The sequence below is a fragment of the Scyliorhinus torazame genome, chromosome 2, assembly GCF_047496885.1.
Source record: "Scyliorhinus torazame isolate Kashiwa2021f chromosome 2, sScyTor2.1, whole genome shotgun sequence".
In the NCBI taxonomy this organism is placed as follows: Eukaryota; Metazoa; Chordata; class Chondrichthyes; order Carcharhiniformes; family Scyliorhinidae; genus Scyliorhinus; species Scyliorhinus torazame.
In genome coordinates this window covers 83,755,058-83,768,927 of record NC_092708.1, presented here as the reverse complement: position 1 = coordinate 83,768,927, position 13,870 = coordinate 83,755,058, and the positions used below count along the sequence as shown (strand labels likewise).

Sequence of the window (13,870 nt, the reverse complement as noted above, 5' to 3'; positions counted from 1 at the left end):
ATACCTCTTCATTCACCTGAGGAAGGAGCAGCGCTCCGAAAGCTAGTGACATCGAAACAAACCTGTTGGACTAACCTGGTGTTGTAAGACTTCTTACTGAGCTTTATTCAGTTTGAGGTGGTGCATCGGGTACGCGTGATTTAGGTGAGGATGAGTGGGTTCATCCAGGGGTGGCCGACGGGTGTGAGAAGTATGGGCGGGGGCCAGCATATCATGCACATATGTTTTGGTGCTGCGAGAAGCTGGAAAGACTCTGGGAGGCAGTGTTTGGGATGCTATCTAAGATAGTGCAGGTGGAGGTCAAGCCAGACCCTATATTGGCGATTTTTAGGGTATCGGAAGTGCCGGAGCTTCTGGAGGGGAAGGGGGCCGATGTCGTGGCCTTCGCCTCTCTGATTGTCTGGCGAAGGGTTCTGTTAAATTGGAGGTTGGATACGCCGCCGGGGATCGCAGCCTGGCTGGGGGATTTGTGCGACCTCCTCCTGCTGGAGAAATTCAAGTTCGAGTTGAGAGTGTCAGAGGAGGGCTTTGAGGTACGGTGGGGGTTGTTAATGAAGCTATTTCAGGAGTTGTTCATAGTTGGGGGGGAGGGGGGGGGATAAAAGGGGAAATATTGTACAAACCATGGATTGTGATTTTATGGACTGTGTATTTTATATTTAGCTGTTGTTACATGTGTTTGGAAAAAAATACTTTTAGGAAAAAACGTTACTATAGCTTCTGGTGGGAGAGGGACATTGCCCGGGTGCAGTGCCAGAGACAATGCCAGGGGGCAGTGCCATAGTACTGCCTGGGAATGTCCCTCTCTCTCCCCCCCACAAGGACTATGCTCAACCGTGCGCCCTTGGCGAGTTCCATTTGCCTGGCTCCCGTTTTTAAGAAGCAGTTGTAAACCTCATCGTGTTGTCGAGGGGGTTGAAATAAGGTTGCTGACTTTCCTGGGCAGGCACCACGTCGAAGAGAATCGGAAAACAAGATCTATACATCTCTCATATGCAGCATATAATCAATCACATTTCTCCCTCTCTTTAACTCTGAAGACCTGCTGAGGTTTTCCAGCACATTTTGTTTTTATTACAGTGGACAAATTGAGTTTTGCTGCTACCACAGGCTTTGTGCAACTACACCTTCTTTGAGAACTAAACAATGCTTCAAGGTGTCCTGGAAACATCCAAAGTGCATTGACACCAATTGGATCTGATCATCATTCGACCTGACTCTCTGAACAGTATTCTCAATAGTGCTGATTGTGATACAGATCACTCATTGTTGTGCACCAAGGTGAGAATGCAACCCAGCTTTCGCATTCAAAGCAGAAATGCTGTCTTTTTATCATCATCAACCATACTGCCTACTGGATAAAATCCAACAGTTCTGTGGCTCAATGGAACAGGCACTCTCCAACATTCCTACACAGCAGTGCATAAGCAAAGTGGAATATACTTCAAGACGCCATCTACAAAACCACACTCTCAACATATGGGAAGCATGAGTGGAAAAGTGCTGACTGGTTTGAGGCTAACATCATTGTGATGGAACCTGCTATTGAAACCAGGTGGTCCACTCTCATTAATTACAACAGAATGAGAAAACTCTGACTGCACCAAGAGCCACTCAAAGCAAAGTCTAACGGACTGCAAGGCAGTGAACCAATGACTGCTGGTTACAACTCTGCTAGAATATTCAGATGTCCCTCTGACAGGGAATGTCAGGAACATGTATGAAGGGATCCAAAAGGAAACCGATCCATCAGCAAAGAAAACAGTTCCATTGAAAACAAAGGTAGGAACCACCCACTGCAATAAACTGTTGACGAGATGGGCGTAACACTATTTTGAGTTGTACTCTAAGGAGACCACTGTCAGCGAGGAAGTTCAAGGCACCATAGACAGCCTGCCTCACATGGCAGAGTTGGATATCAAACCCACAGTGGAAGAGTTTAGCAAAGCTATTGATTTAAGAGTTCCAGCTTATGATGTAATATTGCCTGAACTTATCAAGCACGGATAGCCAGCATTCCTGCAGCGTCTGTACAAACTGCTCTGTCTCTGCTGGAGGGAGACAAATATCATGGCCCTGTACAAGAGCAAGGGCAACTGCAGTGATTGTAACAACAATCATGACAATTGTCTGCTGAGTATCACGGACAAAGTAATTTCCCATGGTGTGCTGGTCAGACTACAGATTCTGGCTGAACGTATCTATCCTGAATCTCAGTGTGGTTTTAGAACTGGAAGATCTACCATTTACATGATCTTCTCCGTGTGGCAGCTACAAGAGAAATGTTGTGAACAAAGGAGACCACTACATATTGCCTAAGAGATCTGACCACGTGAGCAGAGGTGGCCTATTTAAGTTGCTGGAGAATTCTGGTTGCCCACCAAAGCTGCTGAATGTGATTTTGTCTTTCTATGATGACATGATGGATGATTTAGAGATGTGGATCAGAAATTGGCTAGCTGAAAGAAGACAGAGGGTGGTGGTTGATGGGAAATGTTCAGAATGGAGTTCAGTTACAAGTGGCGTACCACAAGGATCTGTTCTGGGGCAGTTGCTGTTTGTCATTTTTATCAATGACCTAGAGGAGGGCGCAGAAGGGTGGGTGAGTAAATTTGCAGACGACACTAAAGTCGGTGGTGTTGTCGACAGTGCGGAAGGATGTAGCAGGTTACAGAGGGACATAGATAAGCTGTAGAGCTGGGCTGAGAGGTGGCAAATGGAGTTTAATGTAGAGAAGTGTGAGGTGATTCACTTTGGAAGGAATAACAGGAATGCAGAATATTTGGCTAATGGTAAAGTTCTTGGAAGTGTGGATGAGCAGAGGGATCTAGGTGTCCATGTACATAGATCCCTGAAAGTTGCCACCCAGGTTGATAGGGTTGTGAAGAAGGCCTATGGAGTGTTGGGCTTTATTGGTAGAGGGATTGAGTTCCGAAGTCATGAGGTCATGTTGCAGCTGTACAAAACTCTGATACGGCCGCATTTGGAGTATTGCGTACAGTTCTGGTCACCGCATTATAGGAAGGACGTGGAAGCTTTGGAGCGGGTGCAGAGGAGATTTACCAGGATGTTGCCTGGTCTGGAAGGAAAATCTTATGAGAAAAGGCTGATGGACTTGAGGTTGTTTTCGTTAGAGAGAAGAAGGTTAAGAGGAGACTTAATAGAGGTATACAAAATGATCAGGGGGTTAGATAGGGTGGACAGTGAGAGCCTTCTCCCGCGGATGGAAATGGCTAGCACGAGGGGACATAGCCTTAAACTGAGGGGTAATAGATATAGGACAGAGGTCAGAGGTAGGTTCTTTACGCAAAGAGTGGTGAGGCCGTGGAATGCCCTACCTGCTACAGTAGTGAACTCGCCAACATTGAGGGCATTTAAAAGTTTATTGGATAAGCATATGGATGATAATTGCATAGTGTAGGTTAGATGGCTTTTGTTTTTTGACTTCCCATGTCGGTGCAACGTCGTGGGCCGAAGGGCCTGTACTGCGCTGTATCGTTCTATGTTCTATGATGGGGAAGGTCAGATGTGACAGGGCAACATCCAAACCTTTAAGATCTGCAGTGGGGCCAACAGGGTTGTGTTCTGGCACTGACATACTTTGGCATATTCTTCTCTTTGCTGCTGGTGTGACTTCAGATCATCTACAGAGAATATCTACTGAACTGACAGAATGCTGCTCAGCCTTGCTCAGCTGAGATCCAAGACAAAGGTGAGTTACTCTATGCTGACGAACCCACACCAATATTCTGTACTGAGGAACTCCTGCAGCAGCAAATGGAGAGACCCTCTCATGCCTGAAAATAGGTTGGTTTGACCATCAGCATCAAGAGGACAAATGTTAGAAGTTGGATGTTGCCATACCACCATCTATCAGCATTGATAATTTGACGCTGAAAATTGACCATAGGGCCAGGTCCTCCTGGGTCTCCATGCTTCAACTTCAAGGATGCCTGCAAGAGAGATATGAAGATGGCTTCAACTGGGAGATAGTAACGGACAGCCATGACCCTTGGAAGCTGACAGTTTGGAAATGCATTGAAAGAGGCAAGCAGAAACAAGAAGCTTAGCTGGCTGAGAAGGGTGTCCTGAGAAAATAGAGGCATGTGAATTGTGCACCTTTTGAGCCCATTGTCTTCCTCTGCAGCAAATGTGGCAGAGACTGCCATGCCAGAGGGGACTCCTAAGCCAAACCAGCTGATGCTTAACACAGAGTTGACACAAACCATCGACTTTCAAGACAGAAGGCTGCCACCATGATCTGTCAATGCTGTGCAATTGATCCCCATAGCAGGGCCACAAATGCTGATTAGATTTTAAAACATATCGATCACAACCATGAACATGTCTCAAGTGCATGTAGCAGTGTACATTATCTATAATCATTGGGACTTACGAGACACCCACAGCCGCTAGTGACCCTAGTGGGATGTTGGATGCAGGTTTCTGGAGGTCTCCACTCATGTTAAACCCTGCCATCACACCTGAAGATAACAGAAATTAAAATAATATCACATTCTCAAATTTGTGTATCACCCTTTACATCCAGTTACCTAGCAGTGTAATGACTGCTATTTTGAAAGCAAATTAGGAGCCACTCTCATCATGTGCAGCTGTTAATATAATTACTACAGAATTCATAACCCCTCATATAAACAATATGTTTTCCACAGTCCTCTGAGCCTGTCAATATTGAAGAGCTCTTCTTGAAGTCATCATAATATAAACAGATTACAATATACATAGGCCAAACACACAAACAAAAAAACAAATATACGCCAACAAATACTTACATACATGCATAATGCAAGATGTTGTTTATCGCCTTTCTGCCTAAATTAAGTTGGATTAACACAAGTTTTGAAGTAAACGCTACAATAAATACAATATAAAAATACATACAAAAATGTGTAAAGAAGATTAAAATGAATATCTCTGAAATGAAAATAAACAAGGTCCTTCTTGAAGTGCACTGGAGATATGCAGTCAACAGCCTTGAGAATTATCTGCTATGACTAGGTAAGGCATGTTGTGGTAACCAGGCATTCAAGGCAAAGATAAAGAAAAATCCTTCTACATTTTTTGGATGAAATACTAGAAGGCAAGAAATTATTTTACTCCCCCAGTCCGAACCATATTGACTACCACTGCATTCACTAATGAAAAATAATACATGATTACAAGTTGTGATAATTGACAATTGCCAATTTCTGTAAAAGTTTTTCCTTCCATTCCATAAAGCAACTCAGTAACATCCACTACAAACAAACACATATAATTAGGAGTTGAAACTGTCTTTGCCAGTGGTATCACATTAGCTCATAGGAAATCAACAGTCTTTCAACACTGAAATTGGAAAGCGAGGCTGCTTCCATAGTGATCCCATGGCCTGGAAGATGAGAAGACTGCCAGAGAAATTGAGAGGACATGTATAACTTTGTAAATCATGTTGCTGGATTGCAGGGTTTCATGTCAAAAGATTAGTTAAAACTTTGGCAGCATGTCCTTGATTTGCATTGATAAGGAATCCTTTAACATGCAAATCGAAGGTCTACAAACATCCTTGCAAAAACTACAACTGAACCCATGGTATATACAAAAAAGGGTAAAGAGTTTCTGTTTTCTCCTACCTGAAATTGGGCTTGACATGTACAGAAAATGGGGGAAAAGCAAGGCTGCAGAGAGAGAAATTTGGACGGGTGATGACAATGGCAAGCTCAAATTCTCTTGCCTGCCAGAATGGAAGCTGGCTACACATTCATTCTACATGTAAGTACAGGTTGAGATACAGGTCTAGCAAGCTCATATCCCTAATTACTGTTGCTGTCTCTGCCAACCAAAGGACTTCCAGGATAAAGGTGATGGTAAGCCCTGAAGCAGCTTGATGTCCATGAAGTCAGTGCATGGAGAAGAGAGTGGAGAAAACTCTAGAGTCAAAGAAGCATGGAATGGTAACTGTGCGGAGGAAGCCATTCACCCTGTCGTGCAAACAAGGAAAAATTACAGTCTCATTGTTCAATACTCTGTAATTGTAAACGGTAGATAAAGAAAAGTTGTTCCAATTAGCTGATGGTACAATGATTACAGGATGCAGATTTAAGGTTTTGAGATTTTACAGCTTAAGGGGGATCTGAGGAAGAACCTTTTTATGTAGCAAGTGGCAATGACCTGGAACTTGCTGGCTGTGAAGGTGATGAAAGTGGGGACAATGACTTCAAAAGGAAATTGGATGAGAATTTGAGGGAAATAAACTTTCAGGTCCTCAGGGAAAGAATGGGGAATGGGGCTGACTGGCTTGCTTTTGTTATCCTTATTAATAGCCACAATGTGCGAGTGTGTTCCGTGTATTGGACAAATGACCACACAACAAGTATTTAGTATTATGACAGTTTATTATTGAACATAGGATTAGTTTTACGGGGCTCCATAAGTGGAACTTAATGAAGCTGGTGGAGGAGGCCAGGGAGGACCTTAAGAGGTGGGATACACTGCACTTAACGTTGGCGGGGAGGGACCAAGTGATGAAAATGAATATTCTGCCGAGGTTCTTGTTTATCTTTCAGGCTCTCCCGATCTTTATACCAAAAACCTTTTTTCGGAAAGTGGACACAATTATCTATGACTTTGTATGGGCGGGGAAGGTGCCGAGTGTGGGGAGGACCTGTCTACAGAGGCAGAAGCAGCAGGGGGGGTTGGCGTTGCCAAACCTGCTTCATTATTATTGGGTGGCGAATGTGGACAAGGTGCGGCGGTGATGGGAAGGAGTGGGTTAGGATGGAGGAGGAATCTTGTAAGGGGTCTAGTTTGAGGGCTATGGTGACGGCAGCATTGCCAATGGCTCCGAGTAGGTATTCAGGGAGCCCAGTGGTGCAGTCCACGGTGAAGATATAAAATCAGCTGAGGAGGTATTTTAGGGTGGAAGGGTTGTTGGTGTTAACGCCGCTGGGCGAGAATCATGGGTTTGAGCCGGGGGGAATGGATAGTGTATACAGGAGGTGGAGGGAAGTGGGGCTGGTCAAGGTGAGGGATTTGTATTTGGAGGAAGGGTTCGCCAGTCTGGAGGAGCTAAGGGAGAGGGTAGAGCTGCCGACGGGTAGTGAGTTCAGGTATCTACAGGTTAGGGACTTTGCACGAAAGGTCTGGAAGGGGTTCCCTAGATTGCCGGGATACACCCTGCTGGAGCGACTGCTGCTTCCAGATGTGGAAAGGGTGGGAAGAATTGGGGATATATATAAGTGGCTGGGGGAGAAGGGAGGCGAGCGGGTGATGAAGATCAAGGAGAAATGGGAAGCGGAGTTGGGAATGGAGATCAGTTGGGGACTATGGAGTGAGGCACTGCGAAGTGTAAACGGGGTGTAAACGGGACCTCCTGTTGTGCAAGGATGAGCCTGATACAGTTTAAGGTGGTGCACAGGGTGCATATGACTCGGGCGAGAATGAGTGGGTTCTTTCAGGGGGTAGCAGATGAGTGTGAGAGGTGTGGGCGGGGGCCAGCGAATCATGCGCACATGTTTTGGGGTTGTGAAAAATTGGGAAGATTCTGGGCGGGAGTGTTCGTGGTCTTAGCCAGGATAGTGGAGGAGGGAGTGGACCCGGACCCTTTGGTGGCGATATTTGGGGTTTCAGAGAAGCCGGAGCTCATGGAGAGGAGGAAGGCCGATGTCTTGGCCTTCGCCTCTCTGATTGCACGGGTACAAATTTTGCTGGAGTGGTGGTCGGCATCGCCACCGGGGGTAGCAGCATGGTTGGGTGACCTGTATGACTTCCTGCGGTTAGAGAAGATAAAGTATGAGTTAAGGGGCTCAGCAGGGGAGTTTGAGAAAAGGTGGGGATGTTTGTGACCGTGTTTGAGGAGCTGTTCATCGCAGGGGGGTGGGGGGTTGGGTGATGGGGAGGGGGGGGTGAAAAAGGAGAAAAATCTGTACAAACTGTGTAGTTGATTGTTGGGAAGAATGTTTCTCGGAGTGTTTATTTGCTGTAACCTACTTTGATACAAGTTTGAATAAAATGCGTTTTTAAAAAAAGGATTTGTTTTATACTTAATAAAGTACACGCTCCTACTCATTAGACTATATCTAGCCGTTTAAACGACCTTCACTCAACTTCCAAGTGACCGGCTCTGGCAGGTTAGATAAGGCCTTTATCTGGTTCCCCAAGTGTGGCGGCTGGAGATTGGCTTGTTCGTCTAGGCTGAGTGTCGTCTTTCAGGTGGAGATCGGGGGTCCTTGAACTTGGCTGGCCGATGTGCTGCAGTCGGGTGACAGAAGCCGGTCCCCCAAAAGAGACAGAATGTTGGTTGCGCAGTTCTTCTTATCCTCTGATCTTTCGATAGGATTTTGATCACCCTAATCAATCCTGGCCAATTGGGGTGGGTACCTTGATGGCTGGTCAGGTCCTAGTCGGTCATGGTCGTTAGTGTCCAAGGCAGGTAGGCACTCCCAAATAAGGCAAACAGGACCCCCAGAGTCTGCTACGTATGGTAAGTTTCAATCTGAAGCCCATTGTCCCGGGAAGACCTGTGAGTGGCATCTAGCAGGTGCGAGTTTCTGTATAAGTCTGAGTTGTTGTTTGCAATATACACAAATTGTGTCCTATCTGTGAACCAACCTGACCACAATTCCCATCGTCTTTTGCGGACACCCATTTTAGATGGCCACACTTTATTGAGAGTTGACATAGATTTGATGGACCGAATGGCCTTCCTTTGAGCCATGATGATTATGAAAAGGGTGAACTTGGGAAACCATTTTACTTGTGGGTGACTCCAGAATAAGAGAACATAAATATAAGATAGTGACTAAGATTAAAAAAGGTACAGGGGTGATGACAATGTGGAGGTCACTGCCACATGGAATGATTGAAGCAGGTAACACTGATGCACTTAAGGGGAGATTTGATACAAACATGAAATAAAGGGAATGGAGGGATACAGGACTAAAGTGTTAAAAGTCTAGTGAAATCAGTAGCAAATGGTCAAAAGTTGAACAAAGTAAAGAATCAGCACATCATTTTTACACGAGAATAACATCTAGAAGGTATCTTATTATTCCACTTTAATTCAGAGTGCAGTCCATGACTGAATTTGTATTTAGAGAGCAAGCTATTCTGGAATTCTGTTCCAGGTGGTAATCTGTGATTGGACTCGATTAAAAGAAAGCTGCTCGTTGACCTCTAATTCCAAGGTTAACACAGGGGGCGAAATTCTCCGGAAATGGCGCGATGTCCGCCGAGTGGCGCCCAAAGCGGCGCAAATCAGACGGGCATCGCGCCGCCCCAAAGGTGCGGAATGCTCCGCATCTTTGGAGGCCGAGCCCCAACATTGAGGGGCTAGGTCGGCGCCGGACGAATTTCCGCCCCGCCAGCTGGCGGAAACAGCCTTTGTTGCCCCGCCAGCTGGCGCGGAAATGACATCGCCGGGCGGCGCATGCGCGGGAGCGTCAGCGGCCGCTGATGGCATTCCCGCGCATGCGCAGTGGAGGGAGTCTCTTCCGCCTCCGCCATGGTGGAGACTGTGGCGGAGGCGGAAGGGAAAGAGTGCCCCCACGGCACAGGCCCGCCCGCGGATCGGTGGGCCCCGATCGCGGGCCAGGCCACCGTGGGGGCACCCCCCCGGGGCCAGATCGTCCCGCGCCCTCCCCAGGACCCCGGAGCCCGCCCGTGCCGCCTTGTCCCGCCGGTAAGGTAGGTGGTTTCATTTACGCCGGCGGGACAGGCATTTTAGCGGCGGAGAATCGAGCGGGGGGGCCCGCCAACCGGTGCGGCGCGATTCCCGCCCCCGCCGAATATCCAGTGCCGGAGACTTCGGCAACCGGCGGGATTCACGCCAGCCCCCGGCGATTCTCCGACACGGCGGGGGGGTCGGAGAATCTCTCCCAGGGTTTCCCAAACTTTTCCAGGCACAGAACTCATTTGACCTCAGAAGAATACGGACAAAGCCCCTGAAAAACATTCTTATTATGTTGAAGAGTTAAAGCACAAAAATGGATTATTTTTGTGCAATAGGTACGAATATACAAAAATAAATTTACAAAAGTATTTTCTATTTCTCATTTGTGTACATTTGTTATAATTAAAATGTCCTCTTACTCAACCAAGTACTTTTTTTTACTCAAACAAGTACTTAAGTGCTGTACTCCTTTTGTCATTTTTAATGGGAGGAATGTTGATTCTCCTTTTGCTCAGAAATTCATTTCATATTAGACGTGCTGCTGGAGAATTGGATTGCCATATCAGATATATACACACAAGCACACACACACACACACACCTCTCACACACACACAGTCCCACCTCGCTCTCTCACACACTCAATTTCTCCATGGCTGCTCACCTCTTTCTCTCTTACACAGACCTCTCCCTCACACACCCCAAACACACCTCTCTCTCACACACAAATACACCTTTCTCACTCTCGCACATTCACATTCTCTCGTCTCCTTCTCATGCACAAACACACACTCACACCTCTCCCCCACACATCCCAAACACACCTCTCTCTCTCACACACAAATACACCTCTCTCACTCTCACACATTCACATTCTCTCATCTCCTTCTCATGCACAAACAGACACTCACACATCTCCCTCTCTCTCAGAAACACATGCACAGTCACACTCTCACCTTTCCCTCTCACTCACACACATACTCTCCCATCTTCCTTTCACACACAAACAGACACATACGCACTCACACTCTCACCCTCACACACGCAATTCTCCCTTGGTCCATGGCCACTCACCTCTCTGTCGCACACACATCTCTCTTTCTTACACATACACACATTCTCCCATCTCTCTTTTTCACACATACACACATTCTCCCATCTCTCTTTTTCACACATACACACTCACCCTCTCACCCTCACAAACACACACACACCATTCTCCCTTGGTCCATGGCCACTCACCTCTCTTTCTCACACACACATTCTCCCATCTCTCTTTTTCACACATATACACTCCCATCTCTCTCAAACATACATACACATGCACTCTCACCTCTCCCTCCCTTGCACCACGGTCGTTTCCTACCCACACCCCATGGCCACTGTCGCGCTCACTCTGCCGTCCGCTCGCCTTCGCTTTCACCTTTGCCTGGGACTTTGGATACTCATGTTGCTGCTATTTCCAGCTCATCCAATCAGAGGTCAGCTTCTCTGTGCATTTGCTGCTGATAGACTCACTAATGCGCCTATCGGTAGCCAACGCAGTGTGAGGACCACTTCTGATTACGAGATGCTGGAAGTACAGTGTTTTTCAAATTTACAACAGCCAGACCTACGGCGGAATCCTGGAGGACCCCAGCAGAACTCCAGGGTTCCCAGTTTGGGATACGTGAGGTTAACATATTACTAGATGACTTTTCGAGATAGCTTGTTACTAGATACCCATTCGAGAGGAAGCCTGTTTCTCCATTAAGGGGCGAGATTCACCGACCCCCCGCCGGGTCGGAGAATCGCCAGGGGCTGGCGTGAATCCCACCCCCGCCGGTTGCCGAAGTCGGTTGAAAGTCAAAGAGATCTAGGAGTACAGGTCCACAGATCACTGAAAGGGGCTACACAGGTGGAGAAGGTAGTCAAGAAGGCATACGGCATGCTTGCCTTCATTGGCCGGGGCATTGAGTATAAGAATTGGCAAGTCATGTTGCAGCTGTATAGAACCTTAGTTAGGCCACACTTGGAGTATAGTGTTCAATTCTGGTCGCCACACTACCAGAAGGATGTGGAGGCTTTAGAGAGGGTGCAGAAGAGATTTACCAGAATGTTGCCTGGTATGGAGGGCATAAGCTATGAGGAGCGATTGAATAAACTCGGTTTGTTCTCACTGGAACGAAGGAGGTTGAGGGGCGACCTGATAGAGGTATACAAAATTATGAGGGGCATAGACAGAGTGGATAGTCAGAGGCTTTTCCCCAGGGTAGAGGGGTCAATTACTAGGGGGCATAGGTTTAAGGTGAGAGGGGCAAAGTTTAGAGTAGATGTACGAGGCAAGTTTTTTACGCAGAGGGTAGTGGGTGCCTGGAACTCACTACCGGAGGAGGTAGTGGAGGCAGGGACGATAGGGACATTTAAGGGGCATCTTGACAAATATATGAATAGGTTGGGAATAGAAGGATACGGACCCAGGAAGTGTAGAAGATTGTAGTTTAGTCGGGCAGTATGGTCGGCACGGGCTTGGAGGGCCGAAGGGCCTGTTCCTGTGCTGTACATTTCTTTGTTCTTTGTTCTTTGTTTGTCTCCGGCACCGGAGATTCGACGGGGGCGGGTATCGCGCCGCGCCGGTTGGCGGGCCCCCCCGCTCGATTCTCCGGCCCAGATGGGCCGAAGTCCCGCCGCTAAAATGCCTGTCCCGCCGGCGTAAATTAAACCACCTACCTTACCGGCGGGACAAGGCAGCGCGGGCGGGCTCCGGGGTCCTGGGGGGGGGGGGGGGGGCGCGGCACGATCTGGCCCAGGGGGGTGCCCCCGCGGTGGCCTGGCCTGTGATTGGGGCCCACCGATCCGCGGGCGGGCCTGTGCCGTGGGGGCACTCTTTCCCTTCCGCCTCCGCCACGGTCTCCACCATGGCGGAGGCGGAAGAGACTCCCTCCACTGCGCATGCGCGGGAAATTCCGTCAGCGGCCACTGACGCTCCTGCGCATGCGCTGCCCGGAGATGTCATTTCCGCGCCAGCTGGCGGGGCACCAAAAGCCTTCTCCGCCAGCTGGCGGGGCAGAAATTCGTCCGGCGCCGACCTAGCCCCTCAATGTTGGGGCTCGGCCCCCAAAGATGCGGAGCATTCCGCACCTTTGGGGCGGCGCGATGCCCGTCTGATTTGCGCCGTTTTGGGCACCAGTCGGCGGACATCGCGCCGTTTCCGGAGAATTTCGCCCCATCGTCCCATTCAGGAGTCTATCACCCAACCTTCTTTCTCTGGGTACCGTATTATACTGGGGGACAGAGTATGTATTCCTGCAATGACTCAACTGGTTGTTAGCGAGTACCTCAGCATCTCCTACTGCACCAATGTGGTACATATAAATTAGCACATCTGGTGCAAAGTTGTGAGAAATGCAAACAAGCTACATTCAAATATGAATATATTTATTACCAGTGGCAGTAGGAAAGAAGACACCAAAAACCGTGAAGAAATTTTCTTCTGGACTGTAATCTGGGAATGTGTTGTTCCCAAGCAGTTCTTCAGTGTATCCCACAAATCCAAAATCTAAGGAGTAAAATGGGAAATGCATTTTTATTTTATATTTTCTGAAAATTATGAAATTAAAAGTAAATCCTGAGTCTTTAGCTGCTTTAGGGGTTTATCATACAACACTTAAAGATTTCACATTTTTGAGTAATGTTAGGGAACCTGAAGAAATGATTAAACCCAGTGTCACAGATCCCTCATAGTTTTAGCTAGCTAAGTCAGACTTGAGTTACCACGTCACGAAAAGCCCTGGTTTCAACTCCTTGTCTGCTTGTGTATTTCAGCTGGTTTAACCATCAGGATACCACAGTTGACCTGAGCACCCTGTGTTAGGAAGAAGATAACTTCTGGCTCCTGGTTACTATCATGTCCTCATAGAATAATAGAATTTACAGTGCAGAAAGAGGCCATTCGGCCCATCGAGTCTGCACCGGCCCTTGGAAAGAGCACTCTCCACCTCATCCCCGCAACACCACCCAACCTTTTTGGACACTAATGGCAATTTAGCGTGTGACCAATCCACCTAACCTGCACATCTTTGGACTGTGGGAGGAAACCAGAGCACCCGGAGGAAACCCCCACAGACACGGGGAGAATGTGCAGGCTCCGCACAGTCAGTGACTGTGGTCGTCACCACTATACTGCATACGAGAGTATTACGTAAGGCCCCTGTACTACAGGTAC

The 13,870-nt window shown here is 47.7% G+C and overlaps 1 protein-coding gene across 3 annotated transcripts in view; it reads right to left on the bottom strand.

The window, feature by feature from the left end:
* Positions 1-13,870, bottom strand: part of slc12a8 (solute carrier family 12 member 8) — a 311,686-nt gene that overhangs the window by 98,367 nt on the left and 199,449 nt on the right. For 2 of the 3 annotated variants that reach the window (XM_072473246.1, XM_072473240.1), the window contains exons 6-7: positions 13,091-13,204; positions 4,397-4,484 (exon numbers count right to left, since the gene is read on the bottom strand). In XM_072473246.1, coding sequence (XP_072329347.1) covers positions 4,397-4,484; positions 13,091-13,204 — 202 coding nt within the window. The remainder of the gene's footprint in view (positions 1-4,396; positions 4,485-13,090; positions 13,205-13,870) is intronic. The other variant, XM_072473254.1, reaches the window with a different exon arrangement.